At 34.3% G+C, this 15,932-nt stretch overlaps 1 protein-coding gene across 10 annotated transcripts in view; it reads right to left on the reverse strand.

The window, feature by feature from the left end:
* Positions 1 to 624: 624 nt before the first annotated feature.
* The window catches only part of CSNK2A2IP (casein kinase 2 subunit alpha' interacting protein), a 124,282-nt gene continuing 108,974 nt past the window's right edge, over positions 625 to 15,932 (reverse strand). For 8 of the 10 annotated variants that reach the window (XM_058296041.2, XM_058296037.2, XM_058296038.2 and 5 more), the window contains 2 exons: positions 4,112 to 7,055; positions 625 to 974 (listed from right to left, as the gene is read on the reverse strand). In XM_058296041.2, coding sequence (XP_058152024.1) covers positions 4,549 to 6,744 — 2,196 coding nt within the window. In that variant the 5' untranslated portion in view covers positions 6,745 to 7,055 and the 3' untranslated portion in view covers positions 625 to 974; positions 4,112 to 4,548. The remainder of the gene's footprint in view (positions 975 to 4,111; positions 7,056 to 15,932) is intronic. The other 2 variants (XR_009185597.2, XM_071214890.1) reach the window with 2 other exon arrangements.

Here is a 15,932-nt window from a genome sequence, read left to right on the forward strand (position 1 = left end):
TGGAAAAAAAATAAATTATTTCCTAAAGTCTCCATTATAACTGTTTCCAAGTAGTAATAGTATTTATATATAATTTTGGTGTTTACTTCTAGTCACTCCATCTTTTATATAAATGGAGGAGATTTTACGCAACCTCATAAATCTGTACACATATCCATGTAATTTAATACTTTACAAAGTGGAACAAAAATAAACTACGTTTTACCTGTCTTATAACCTGTTTAATTTGTTGTTTTGTTTTTTTTCCCTTGAAATGAATCATAAATAATAGTCTCCCTCGTCTCCATTTTCTGTTTGAAAATTAGAGTTTAGTTATCTCCTCTTTGTTTCACTCTCTTCTTTCCAACACATACTCAGGGGCTCTGTTCAGGCCCATGGGCTCTCACACAAAATTTTCCTAAACAAGGAAAATGGTGCAATACTAAAAATAAAATTTTCCACTACAAAACATATATGTATGGATCATAGTATAATAAATAATTTTCTATAAATTGACATCTAGAGTTTTTCAAATTTCTTACTATTATAAAGAAGTAAACATGCCTGCTTGCTTATAAAATTCTACATGGCCATTGATGATTTCTTTAAATTAAATTCTAATAAGGAGGACAATAGAAAATATGATTCTGTATATTATTAAGGATTTAATGTTATTGTCAAATTATTATCCAAAAATGCCATATCACTTTACATCAAGTATGATAAAAGTGTGACAACTCATGAATCTACTTTCTACCTCCCCATTCCATGTCCAACTCTTTCCACTTAAATAAAGAGGCGTAGATGGGATGTTATTGATAACATTTTCTATTACTTTGTAGATTTTCTCTTTCTTCAATGTAACAACTTTTGCATTTCTTCCCCCTTCCTTAAATCTAGTATCATTGATATAAGGTCTGGCAGAAATGTCTTGACTTTCTGTAACTGGTACATAATTTTCCATATTTTCGCATTTTATTAATATCAAATAGAATCTAGGAGAGAAATAGAAAAGGAGAGAGGGAGAGAGAGAGTTGGGTACATGCTGCTCATGTATAAATCTTTTCCACAATTCCATTCATTTTAATTTACCTATTCAAAAACTAGAGAAATACAGATTAAAAATGTTTTTGAAATGTCTTGAAAGTAAACATATTAGAATTAAAAACAAGATAACTCCAATGAAAATGGAGAATTTAAAAGCAACAAAGGCATAGTCCAAAAAATAAAAGTGATAAATGAAAAAGAACTAGAATGATGCTAAAAATATATAATAAACATGTAAGTTACAATGAAAAGTAAAATTAGGTTTAATTTCCCAGTTTAATTTAACAAATACTTATTGAGAGCTTCTTATATGCCAGGTACCACTAAGTCCAGAGTATTTGGTGGGAAGCATGATATATGCAAGACCTCTAATCATTAAGTTTAGTTGAGAAGATACTAACCAAGCAATTACAAAAGTGATATATTTCACCAAAAGGGATGTTTGTGATGGATAAAGCACATGTCAAAATGGTTTTGCAATGATGGATACAGGCCATTACACATTTTGTCAAAACCTATAAAATTGTGTGGTGCAAAGTTTAAACAATAATGTAAACTATAGACCATAGTTAGTAGCAATGCTTCAATATGCATTCCCTAATTGTAACATATGTACCACGTTAATGAAAGCTGTTATTAGTAGGGAAAAGTATGGGAGGGGGAGAAGAGTATATGGGAATTCCCTATATTTTCTATGTAACATTTATGTAACCTAAACCTTCTTTAAAAATAAAGAAAAGGAGAAGCAGATGTGGCTCAACTGATAGAGTGTTCGCCTACCATATGGAGAGTCCAGTGTTCAATACCTAGCGCCTCCTGACCCATGCACAGTTCTGCTGTGCGCAAGGTGTGCCATGCCACACAGGGGCGCTCCGTAGGGGAGCCCCACACACAAGGAGTGCATCCAGCAAGGAGAGCTGCCCCACATGAAAAATCACAGCCCACCCAGGAGTGATGCCACACACATGGAGAACTGATGCAGCAAGATGATGTAACAAAAAAGAGCACCATTTCCTGCTGCCTGACAATACAAGCAGATGCAGAAGAACACACAGCAAATGGACACAGAGAGCAGACAATGGGGGGGAAGGGGAGACAAATAAATAAATCTTTAAAAAATTAAAAATTAAAAAAAAATAAAGAAAAGGGAAAAAGTATATGTCAAGGATTTTCTAAAGATGCTGGATAAGGTCCTGAACACATTGTTACATAAACAAGTCCTTCCTTATTATTACTGATATGCTATATATCAGCAAGCATCATACTTATTGCTGAAATCCTGGAAATACTTTCCATCTAAGAAATAATACAAGGATGACTACTGCCAATAGCAACATTTTTATAGAAGTCTTAACCAAGACAAAGGTGCAAAGAACAATTTGATATTGATTTATAGGAAAGAATCAAACCAATGAAACATTACTTATTTCGGAGGAGTAAATAAAGATGCAGCATTTTAATAGCTTAAATCAATATCAACACATAAATAAATAAAAATTAAATATTAATTAAATAATTAAATGAGTAAAGACAGACAGAGAATGCTTACAATATAATATGGCTTAAGAATAACATAAAAAGTGAACAGAATTAGAGTGGACTTATTGATATTCTATTCATGAACTATTTTGATTAGTAATCAAAGAAAATGTAGCACTGATGTGGAGAAAGTGACCATGGTAGCTGCTGACAGTAGGGAGTGGGAAGAAGAGATGTGCTGTGGGGGCATTTTCAGGACTTGGAGTTGTCCTGGGTGGTACTGCAGGGACAGTTACTGGACATTGTATGTCCTCCCATGGCCCACTGGGTGGACTGGGGGAGAGTGTAAACTATAATGTGGACCACTGACCATGTGGTGCAGCAATGCTCAGAGATGTATTCACCAAGTGCAATGAATGTCCCATGATGATGCAGGAGGTTGTTGTTATGGGAGGAGTGGGGTGAGGGGTGTGGGGGGTATATGGGGACCTCATATTTTTTTAATGTAACATTAAAAAAAAAAAGCCAAAGAAGCGAACAAAGTTTTGTGATTACAGAAGGATCGGTTAACCCTTTTGCAATTGAATTAGAAAAATAAGTCTTCCTGGAAGAAATTAAGATGAGACAGAGCCTTGTAGGCAAGAGGATTGTTGATTTAAAAATGTAGGATATAAGAGAAGCCATGGGAACAGTCTATGCATTATAAGGAACTCAGCATGGCACCCCAAAGGGGACTAAAGTAGGATGAGAAATCAGTTCGGAGAGGTTATCATAATTCAATCATAACAGGAATTTAGAATTTCCCCCAGAAAACAAAGGACAAATTTTAAAGAATTTTAAGTTGTGGAGTGGCATATCAGATTTCTCTAAAAATGAAAGTGCATGTTTAAGAGTTATTGCAGTAATCTAAGTGACAACAGTAACCATGACAGGGATAGTGATGATGAAGATGGAGGAAAAAACCTGGATTCTAGGGGGGTTAAAGCCATAGAATTCACAGACTTGGAGAGGAGCTGGCCAATGATAAGAGTCAAACATGACATCATGATTGATGGTAGTATATTTGTTAAATAGAGAACCCAGAAGAGAAGGATGAAAGAATAAAAATGGGGAATTCGGTTTTGGTCATGTTGAGTTCAAGATGTTTGTACCATGTTCCATTTGGAAATGTCCAATGTGCAGTCTGGTGAACAGAAAAGACCTTGGGAGGAGAAGCAAAATTGTGTGTTATTAGTGTATGTAAGGGAGAGAAATTCTAGTCCTTCGGATGGAGAAGATCTCTTAGGGTAAGCAGGTAAGGCAACTCCTTTTTCTTCCCACAAACAGTAGACCTAAGTGGAATAATTTTTAACATTTTCCTCCTTTTTTTATTAACCCATTTTAGTTGTATAAATAGAAGAAATAAATGGGTGACTTCAGAAGTCAAAAATGGAAACACTGACATAGTCAGAATGAAGTTGAGTTATTTGTATCAGTTGGTTATTCTCTCTCTCCTGAGATTTGTTAAGTAAGGTTGAATAATCAGATATCATTGGATTTCAGATTCTTAGCATGGAAGAATTAGCCTTAGGAATACATAACTGAAAAAGAAGGAGTCTTTTCTTACCTGTGAAAGAATGATCCGAATTTTCTTTGAAGATGGGGTAAACAGATTAGCATAAATTGGTTTAAGGATACTGTCTTTATCATGTCTTAGAGGAAGGAGAATTACAATATGTTAGATACTGTTCAGCACAAGACAAATGAGGTATTTCTGGTCCATGGTCAACTAAGAGTAACTCATTCAACAATGATTATATAAGGATTTCTGTTAGCCAGGCACTGAATTATGAACATGGGATTCAATTTTGGCTAGTAGGAGATCATAGTCTATAATCTAACTAGAAAATAAACTTAAAGGAAATAGTCTCCACTTAACAAGGTGCTTCATTGGCTTAAATATAAAGTTATAATATTACTATGAATATTTATAAGTATGATAGAACATCAAACACTAATCTGAAAGAACTAAAATGTCAATTGCTTTCAGAGACAAAAGTTAATTTAATCAGGTTTTCTCTCATTTTGAAACTTTGTCTGGAAAAGTTTGAACAGTATCCTTGGTTTCTTTGTCTCTTTTACTTTGTTGTTATTCCCCACAGACATTTTTTTGGGAAGTGTTGATTGACTTTGGTGTGGGTTTCTAGGAAGTGGCCGTTGATCATTTCTATGTATAAACTCGAGCCAGGAGACTCCTGGAGGCAACCGGTGGTAACTAGGTGTCTGAGTGAACACACAGCTTGAGAGAGAAGATGTGGTGGAAACTTTTGAAGGACGGGGTGGGAATGAGGAGGAGGAGGAGGAAGAAGAGGAAGAGGAGGAAAAGGATTGGGAGGAAATGGAGGAGGAGGAGGATGGGAGTGGGAATTGTGACTGTGAATCATTACTTTTTTTAACATGAAACAGCCAGTTAATAGTCTGGGGCTGTTGGTTTATAACACTGGTTTGGGGTGATACTGTCAACCATTTTTTCTTCATATTAGGCTCCTGCATGATATCAAATTCAGAGTTCAGGGCAAAGTGTGATATCTGCTCCATTACTTCAAAGTTGTCTTCAGTGTCTTGAGCAAGTTGTTTTTCTTTCATAGGCAATAAGAGGTAAGATGAAGTCTCTGGTAGAGAAAGGATAAGAACTAATTTCACCTTGATTTTGCCCTTTGAATTGGACTCAGGTGTTGGTATCACAAGCAGTGTTGCACCACGAGGATCTTTCCTTCCTGTGAGATGTTGACAATGAGATTTTATGCAGGAAGCACAAGTTAAACAAACCATATAATTTGAAGAAATGCGGGGACCAGGACGAGGATTTGGCCTTCCCCTCATCCTTCGAAAGAGAATCTGCCTATTGAGGTCCCTCTGAATTTTAGTCCTGGAGATAGAGTTGACAATTTTATTTACAACATCATCAGGGACAGTTCCACCTCTAACTATGCAAGGTTGGATGCAATCTAAAGTCCATCGAATTTCTTTATTTGATTCTGTATTGGCACAAAGATTACAACTCCTTTTAATCTGGAGTCTGGAGCCCAATGTTGAAGCAGCTGTGTTGCTGATGCAATGCTGAGAGCTTGGTAATGAGTCACCTGAGACATTTTGTACAGTTTGGGGTGATGGTGAATCTGTGGTTGTGTGTTTAGTGCTCGCTGAAGTTGTGTTTTGTAACTCGGTGTGACAAACTGGTGAGCTCAGGATCCGGCAGGCATCATCAAATGTAAGCAGTCTCTGAGATTTGGGCTGGGACAGTGGCAAACTCTGAGTCTGGTGGACAGAATGTGATAAAGGTGATTTCCAAGGTTTTGAGTGGGATAATGGTAAATTCTGAATGTTGGGATTAGAGCTCAATATAGGTGTTGCCTGAGGTCTGGAGTCAGGTAATGGTGATCTCCGAGTTATTTGATTGGGCTCCATTGAAGATGATGCCCAAAGAAAGTCCAGGGAAGATGTTGTTTGAGGATTAGAATAGAGGGATGGTGAACTCAGAGATCTTTGATTTTGCTCCAATAAAGATTTCCAAAGGTAGTCTAATGAAGATGTTTTCTGAGACTTGGACTGAGGTAATGCTGAACTAAGAGTTCTTTTGTTGGGTTCCAAAGAAGGTGATGCCCAGAGGATGTCTAAAGATGTCTCTTGCTGTTGGAGGGGACATACTGATGAACTCAAGACCTTTTGATTTGAATTCAATGAAGATGATATCTGGCAAAGTTCTAGGGAAGATGTAGTCTGAGGTGTGGGGAGGGAAAATGGTGAGCTCAGAGCTGTTTGACTGGGATCCAGTGATGATGAAATCCTGTTGAGAGCAAGTGAAGATGTATTTTGAGGTTTGGGATGGGAAACAAGTGAGCTCAAGGCTCTCTTATGAGGCTCCATTGAAGAAGAGACCCAGGGGAAGTCTGGTGAAGATGTAGCTTGACATTTGGAGAAGAATAATGGTGATTTCAGAACATTGTTATAGAAACCCTGTGAAATTCTGTCCTGAGACTGTGAAACAGGTGATGTTGAGCAGCTCTGGATATTCTGGTTAGAAGATAATGGAGGCACTGCAACATAATTGCTATAGGATTCCACTCTATCCACAGGATGTTCTTTGATTTGATTTAATTTATTAACTGAATACTGATGTGTTAATGAATTTGTTGTGGCCAACTGGTAAGAGTGGCATAAAGGCATAAATTGTTGATCATAACATGCTAATGGTACCATCTTGTGCTAGTTTTTTGTTTTCTTTTCTTTTTTGTTTTGTTTTCTTTTTTTAAAGCAGTTGACTTGGAGTGATGTTTTTCTAACTTTACAGTCTTTTAGCTGGATTCCATGAACAAAGGGCACTTTTATATAGAAACAACTTGATAGATTTTACTTTTACCTTATAACCTCCTTGTTTGATTCCCAAATATTACAGGGTGTCTGGGAATTGAGATGTAGATGAGGTTGAAAATAATTGTCACCATTTGAGATTCTCCTCTGTTGTCTTCTATTTAGAGTCCTAGAGATTTTCCCCCTTGAGGAAATAATGCCTGTTAACAGAAAAGTAAAGAAAGTTCAGAAGTGGTCCTGATAAGATTAATTTTCTCAGTTTGTTGTAGTGGATAGAACAAGGGCCTTATGCCAAATGCTAGCCACTTGGTCTACAATTTCTGAATTAAAGTTTCCCATCTTTAAAATAGATAAATATAATATTTATTGGACTAAAGATTAAATAAAGATAATGAATATTAATATGCAACAGTGACCTGGATTGAAATAGGTATTCAAAAAAGCTAATAGATATTTTGGTACTCTTTTTATTAATGCTTTAGTATTTTTAAAAAGATGTGATAAATTGGTTGTATGAAACAAAAGCACATTAGAGAAATGTGCAATGGAAATTCTTCTGAAATATTCATTTATAATTGGATTCATATTCCCATCATCACTTTCAGATTACTTTCAAAAGTCTATAATTGTTGAGTGTCTTGGATATTTTCAGTCTTGTTCTTTTTTCCACTATTGCAACTTTAGAAACTTTTAGTTGCTTGCTTTTAAAACTACTGTCTTCTTTGATTGCCATTATTTCTCATCTACTCAGATCCTCTTCCCTCATTCTCTTATGTTTCTCCTGGTCTCCACTGAAATCTTTAACTTTGCTCCCAACCCAATGTAGCCCTCAGAATGATATAACCAGTCCTCTTCTCTTCTGATTTTATGCCTAAGTAATCACATTAATTGTTTTTAGGATTAAAACACAAACTATAGAAACATTATACTAAAAATAGTACCTTATAGCTGGCCAAAAGCAATGCGAGCTCTACTGCCTAGAGGATGAAGTTGAACTGCTTCCTAAGAAGCAACAGGGTGATGTGACATACTATTTTAGTGCATTTTTCATGACTAAAGAATTTTTATTTAAGTTTTAAGGTTCAAAAACATGAAATGAAAAAAAAATTCTTACAACAGACACTGCAATCAGACAAATTAGGTTCTTGACCAAGACAACCTCTCCCTTGAAAAATGAGACCTGTCAGAAATTGGCTCCTTTACTCTTTTCCATGCTTCGAAGACCCACCAACCCAATTCCTGATGGGCAAATTTAGTCCTCATATGTATAAATCTATTCAATTAATTTGCTCTCAATTCTATTGCTGCTGGGGTTTTTGCCCTTACCAATAGATGATTGCACATATTTACTCAAAACCTATTTGTATTTATTTGAAAACATATCTCTTATTGAATATCTTAATGCACTTGTTCTCAAGCCTTTAGTCATTCTTTGTGGAACCCCTCAAGTATCAACAACATTACTTACACAATAACTTCATAATCTTTTGTCTCTCATCCCAACCTGTTCCTTTGAACATCAAAATCATTTTTCCAACTAATCATAAGACTTCTCCATCTGAAAGCCTTAAAGACAATTCAAAAAAAAAAAAAACATCCAGAACTCAATAAAGCTATTTTTCTTTTAAAGAAATTGTCTCTTCCTTTATCTTCTATTTTGGTTCCCAACGTCTCACCATCTAATTCAGAATCTTTGAAATCATCCTGGAGAGCCTTGACCCTCAAAACCATTTGACCGCCTAAACCTGTTGATTTTACCTCTTCCATATCTTTATTAATCTTTTTCTATCCAATGCCACTGTTTTAACTTATACTCTAGGCAGATCTCATTGAGATTATTGAAATACTGTATTAATTTCTATACTTTGTCTCCACTGGCTATACTCTCTCCCCCATCCCCTCTGCTAGACCTCCAAGAACTCTGTGGTTGTTGGCCTCTGATGTAACTCACATAGTGATTCCCCTCTTTTTGCAAGTGCCTGCATGAATAATAAGCACTTAAATTACATGATAGTAGAATTTGGTGTTTTGTGATTTGGCATCCAATACCTTAAGAGGAAAGGGAATGGCACACTCTGCAATGGACTGGGTAACACTCCAGTAAGCATCTAGATGATAGTGTAGTGTGTCTTATTTTGTCATAGAGCTGCCGAGTACCAGAAATGGGTTAACTTTTATAATGGGAGTTTTATTTAGGGTAAAATCTTATGGTCTTGAGGCTGTAAAATGTCCAGATCAAAGCACCATCAGAGATGCTTTCTCACCAATGTCAGCTACTGGAAATCCTGGCATGTTGCCATGTGATGAAGGAAGATCGTAGGTAACCTCTGCCAAGGTCTCTGCCTTCCCCTCCAGAATCTGTCATCTCCCAGAGCTCAGCTGTGGGCAACCAGGCATAGAGCTTGTCTCTTTCTGGGCTTCCTCTCTCAGTCTCTTAAGGTTTCTCTGCCTTTCTGTAGCTTAGGCAGACCTTGAGTCCTCTTTCACAAGGCAGGATTAAACATGGCAGCTCTTTTATCCTGTGTGTTTTACTCTCTGTGTGCATCTCTGTTTCTATCAGACCCAGCAAGAGGGGCAGATACTCAACCTGGGTCACACCTTACTGAAATAGTCCAGCCAAAAGGGTCTCACATACACAGAAATGGATTAGCTCAAAAACATAATCTTTCTCTTTTGGGGAATTATTAAAAAACCTCAAACTGTCACACTCCACACTGAATCTCAAAAGGACTTGTTCTCTCCATATGCAAAATGCATTCATTACATCATAATATTTCAAAAAAACTTAAATTTTTACAGTAACAGTGCTAACTACAATATTGATAGAAATCAGGTATAGGCATGCAATTTGTCTTGGAGAAAAGTCCTTTCTGACTGTAGACATGTGAAACTTAGGAAACAAGCTATCTGCTTGCAATATACAAAGGATGGAAAATCACAGTATAAACATTTGCATTACCCTAGAGAAACTGGAAGGAAACAGGTGTCAGGGGTCCCAAACAATTTTTAAAAAATAGCAGGGCATACTCCATTAGATTTCAAAGTCTAAGAATCATCTCTAGTATGATTTCTTCTTCTTAGGGCATCATTGGAGCTCACCCTTCCATAGCCTTTTACTCAGTTCTACCTTCATCAAGCATCTGGGTGGCAGCTGAGCTCTAGATCTTACCCTCCAAGACATGAGGTGATGTCCACACACTGCCCAATCTCTGGAGCACAGCCTTGACCTCCTTAGTACAGTGTGGTGGTGGCAACATTCTCCCTAATCCCTGGCTTACAGGCACAACCCTTCAGAACAGTGGGGTGGCAGTCCTGTTTCTAATCTTTGGGGTATGTGCTCCACCCTCCCTGTAGCCTAGGTGGCCAAATTCTCTTTGATCAAAGGTCTGGAAAGATTTACCCTCTTCAAATGCTGGGGCAAACTCACCCTTTCTGCATACATGGTTGGGGTCTCCTTCCTGGCCCAAGAAGATGTCCCAAGTCCATACCTCATTTTCCATGGTTTTCTTCTTGAAAACATTTTTTGTTCATTTTCTTCCCTCCCTGTCCTTCTAGTCCAAGCTGACTGTGATTTCATTTATACAGATCTCGCATATAGCTTATGGTTTTGCATGCAATTCACAAGATTCCAAGCCTTCAGATAATAAGCCTTTCTACAAGTCCTTTCCAGATAACTGCATTTTCACTCTTGATTTGAACTGAAATGGCTGGCTGTTTACAAGTTCAGTTAAGTCTTCACATGGAACATTACCCTCATATGGAACACACACAAGAATGGATTAGTGGATTTATAAAAACACTGCATACTGTCACATAAGGAACTTCATGACCTTAGGAAATTCAAAGATTTCTTAAGCAGAACAGAAGAAGCAATAACCATTAAGAATTGGTAAATTAAAATTTAGAATTCCCATTCACCAAAAGATACTGTATTTTAAAAAGACTAAAGACAAACTAAAGAGCATGTAAAAACATGTACAGTACATATATCTGACAAAAGACTCTTAACTGTGATAACCTCTGCATATTATTAAGAAAAAGATAATGAAAAAGAATGAATAACCACTTCACAAATGAGGATATCCAAATGGCTAATGCATACATGTAATTTAAAAAAACCTCATTAAAAATCAATGACATGTATATTTAAACCACAGGGAAATACCACTACAAATGATCAGATTGTGAATAAAATAAAGTAAAAAGTTACAAAACCAGGAAATACTGAGAACGTAGATCAAGTAGAATTCTCGTACACAGTGGGTAGAAACATAAATTGGAACAATCACTTCGGAAAATTCATTAGTTTTATTCCACTAAATTAGTATATATACATACATACATATACTAATACATATATACAATATGAAATAAAATAAAAGTGAATGTGCATATGTATATATTAGGCTAATATAAATCATATTTATATAAATATATATAATAGATATCACCACTCCCACTCCTAGGTACATTCCAATATTCCAACATGCAATGTATGAATATTTGCAACAAAATACATGTTCAAGGATATTCATAGCAGAATTATTCATAATAGTCCCAAATTGGAATCAACTGCAAATCAATAGAATGAATAAATAAGTTGTGGTGTATTCATACAAAGCAATATCAAACAATGAAAATAAGCAGAAAATAGTGCATCATGTCACTACATGGATGAATTCATCTACAAAATTTTTAGTAAAAAGAGTCAGATATACAAAAATACTTTATAATTTTATTTATAAAAGTACATGATCAGGTCATGTACTATGGTATTATTGATCAGTATTTTAATAGTTTTGCAGAGGTAGAGATTGGGAGGCAACAGAAAGGAAGCTTCTGAGATGGAGTTAATGTTCTGTTTCTTGACCTGGGTGATGATTACATGGGTGAATTCATTTTATTATAATTGAGCTCTGATATTTATGACATCTGTATTCTTTGTATGTTTCTTTAATTCAATAAAAAGTTTTAAAAATATATAACTTAATACTAATTTGAAAAGACATGTTTGAAACAAATTGCACTGAAAGGCAAAATATGAAAGGATAAATAAAGATCTGGCACACAGATACAATGAAAACTTTAAAAAAGAGAGAGGAATACATTATGAAAATCATGTTATCATATGGAGAAGAATAAAGGAATTCACAACAAATGAAATTAACAAGAGTCTGCTTAAGAAAAATATATAGAGAAAAATAATATTTCTAAATGCTTCCCACTTTCAGACTCACTTAACAAAATGATATTTCCATTTCAAAGACTGTGTTTGTGATCATGTAAATATTAAAGATATTGTAGTAGAAATTTGAATGGAGCTAGCTTTAAGCATTAAAGAGAATAAATAATACACATGAAATAACTCACAAAAAATAGACTCTATGCCCAAACTGTTTTGTATTTAAGATCTCCCGAACTTTTAATGGACAGATATTTCTAATGTTATATGAATTTTTTCAGAGTATGATAAAAAAATAAATACTCTCAAGTTGTTCTATGAAATGCTATACTACATAATTCTGATATTAACATAGAACAGAAATAGTTCAAAAATAAAAAGGAAAATAATAGATTTAAATTTCTATTTATTTCATGTGAAAAAATCTTAAAACAAAACATTTTATTTAATGGTACATAAAATAACAATTGACTGTAACCAACTTGATCTTATCAAAAATAAGGAACAATATTTTTATATGGAAACATCATAATTTTTCATGTTCATAGTTCACAAAATAAAATTTAATAGATACCAAAAAAAGTCATTTTATGAAATCCAGCCTCTGTTCGGCATATAAACTCAGTAAACTTGTAAGAGAAAATTGGTTATTTAATGATAAACATCAATCTGAAAAGAAAAGCAATCTACTTGGTACTGAAATGTGAGCAATATGAACCAGTCCCATTATGGTATGATAAGAGACAAGCATATGCACTGTCACTGCTAAAAATTAACATGTTGAGGAAGAGCTGGTCAATGCAGGAAAGAAAAAATCAGAAAAAGGAGATAAATTTTGAGAAGTCGCAAATTAAATTATCTGTATATGCACATTATATGATTGAAAGCCCAAATTAAAATTTATAAAATAGGGGAGTAAATGTAGTGGTTGTGCACCTGCTTCCCATGTATAAGGACCCAGGTTCGATTCCTGGTACCTTAAAAAAAAAGTAGAAAACACAATAGAATCAATGAAAATATAAAAATTGAAAAAGTTCAGTGAAGTAACAGCTTACTAAATCAATTCTTCTTGATGATGAATTTTACTCAATACAACATTAACAAGATGTAATATGGCCATAGCACCTTTATATGTAATCAGATATAACAATTCAGTATAATCACAAACATCCAATTACAAAAATAAGCAAGTACTTGAAAATGCAGAGAAAAAAATACAGATGTCTAGTAATAAAAGAAAGGCAAAATAAATTAATAATGACTAATTGACAGTTTTCTAAGATCTGGCACACAGATACATGAAAATCATGTTATCATATGGAGAAGAATAAAGGAATTCACAACAAATGAAATTAACAAGAGTCTGCTTAAGAAAAATATATGGAGAAATGCTGTGCTTTTAATGTTCTTCTAGTTCCAACAATCTCCCAAACGATATCCTCTAATGCATATCTCACTGAAATGGTTTGAAGCAGGATGGACCTCAGAAAATTATGTTCTTAATATTAAATCATTCTTATGAGTGTAAAGCTATTATAGCTGGGACTTTTGGATTAGGTTACTTCAGTAAAGTGTGGCCCAAGGCGGGTCTTAATCCTCTTACTGGAATCCTTTATTAGAGAGTAAAATTCAGATGATGAGAGAGAGAAAACTAGAGAAGCCAGAAGCTGAAAGCAATGAAACCTGGAAGACAAGGGAGAGACCAGCAGACACTGCCATGTGCCTTGCCTTGTGACAGAGGAGTCTAGAATTGCCAGTCTTTGGCGAGAGAGCATGGCCTGAAGATGCCTTGATTTGGAAATTTTCACAGCCACAGAACTATAAGCTTGTAAGCTTTAAATCTCCATTCTAAAACCAATCCATTTCTTGCATACTGCATTTTGGCAGCCAAGCAAATTAAAACAGCTACCAAATACTGAAAATGCAGAATATATACAAATTGACAGCACAGACCATATTTTAGGTAAGAAGAAGATTATTTGAAATGTATTTGCTCTTCTGTATGTACTAAATTAAATTGAAGTTTTATAAAAATATACATTATATTGTTTCATCAATTAGTCAAGGAAATAACTATTCACCATATGATAAAATATATTCCTTAAAATAAAATTTAGTTTGTTTCTGTCTTAGCAAAGATAGGACTAACTAAATAATAACCTGCATGATTCATCATCTAAATATTCTGATGGTAAATGTAACATGTTTTTATTGAAGAAAGCTTAAAAAATAGAGAAGAATGTGATCTAGGAAACAAAAATCACCCGTAATACCATTAACCAGAATAATTGGTGTTTATATCATTACAGTATTTCCAATTATTTGCATTTTTATATAAATATGATATATTACTCATTTTCCTTTTTTATAATATGTTTTAATTATATGGATATTTGGATATCTCATACTACTTAATATTCTTCTAAAACACAATTTTAATAAATGTCCATAGAACATATGTCTTTTTTTGTTTATGTTTTGCCAAATATTATTAATTAAAAACAAGGCTTTGAAGATCATTATCATAGCTTTATTTTATGTAACAGAAGAAACATTACATTCCCATTAGTAATATAGAAGTGACATTTAGCTACCTTGTCAATACTGGTTCTAATATATTTTAAATAGTTATCCTTCTCTGCTGTTCTCCACCTTGTGTCCTCTTGTTTTAATATGCATGTCTTGAATATCTCTAGATTATGGCCACTTCTCTGCTGTTAATTCTTTGGTCATTTTCTTTCTCCAATGCTTCAAAATATGTGTTCAGATTTTTGTTATTAAGAATAAGAGCTATTTCTATATAAGAATATCTATTTTTTTGTCCCATATATTTCAAATGTGTTCCCTAGGTCATTTTCCTTAATTCATCATGCCTAAAATGTTGCCTCTGATCCCATTCAAACAGATCATTTTCTTTAAGATTTATAAATAAATAAATAGTTTTTATGTGTGCTTTGTGTGACAACACAGCCAGTAGTCCCAGTAATGTCAGTAAAACAAATGTATTATGAGAATCTGCAAAGTACCAGACACCAAGATAAATAGAAAGTGATTATCAATAATATTGTCTTTCAGAATTATGAAAACCATCACTATTTTCAACAAAAAAAAACATAATTTAAAAATTTGAGGCTCTTTTTTAACTCTCAAGTAACAGACATGTATGTATAGTGTCAAATCAAGAATTCTTCATACTTTCATTCACTGACAATTTTATGAGAGGGGCAAACTTCTTTATCAGATGGGAAGTCCAAAAAAACTTCAAAGAGGAAGGGACATATGAACTGAGTTTGAAGGATCATTGTAGTATGGAAAAATCAGGGTAAGGTTATCCTGTAAAAAGACAAAAAAGGAATTGAAAGAACCTTTCAGGAAGAGTGAGAAATTCGCTGAGGGATTAATGCTGAACCTTGGAAGAGGGAGGCCAATGATGACCCCTGAAAGATTAGGTTAGAACCAGATGAAGAAGAACTCTGTATGCTATACTGAAAAATGTGTATTTTATGCTGTAACTCGCAAGAAGGGAAGAGTCAACCAAAGAAGATAACATATATAATCAAGTAGCATAATGTCTTGCTAATCTGCTATTTGTTTCCAATATAAAGTATATTGACCTCAATCAAGTAATTTGTTAATAAGGTCATGTCACTGGTGTATCTATCTATTTTATTTTGGAACCAATATAACTTTTGAGGTTGAGATTTGAGATTTCTCTTCAAAACCAATAAATGAATCTGTAAATCAATTGCCCTATAACATAAATTTTCCTAACAATGTGACTGAATAAAAACACATTTTGGAATACATTATATTATATTTTCTAGACTAAAATTTGCACTAACAACATTTCTACCTCATATGAAACAACATTTTAAAAACCAGGTAAAATTCAAAT

The sequence above is a fragment of the Dasypus novemcinctus genome, chromosome 4, assembly GCF_030445035.2.
Source record: "Dasypus novemcinctus isolate mDasNov1 chromosome 4, mDasNov1.1.hap2, whole genome shotgun sequence".
Lineage (NCBI taxonomy): Eukaryota > Metazoa > Chordata > Mammalia > Cingulata > Dasypodidae > Dasypus > Dasypus novemcinctus.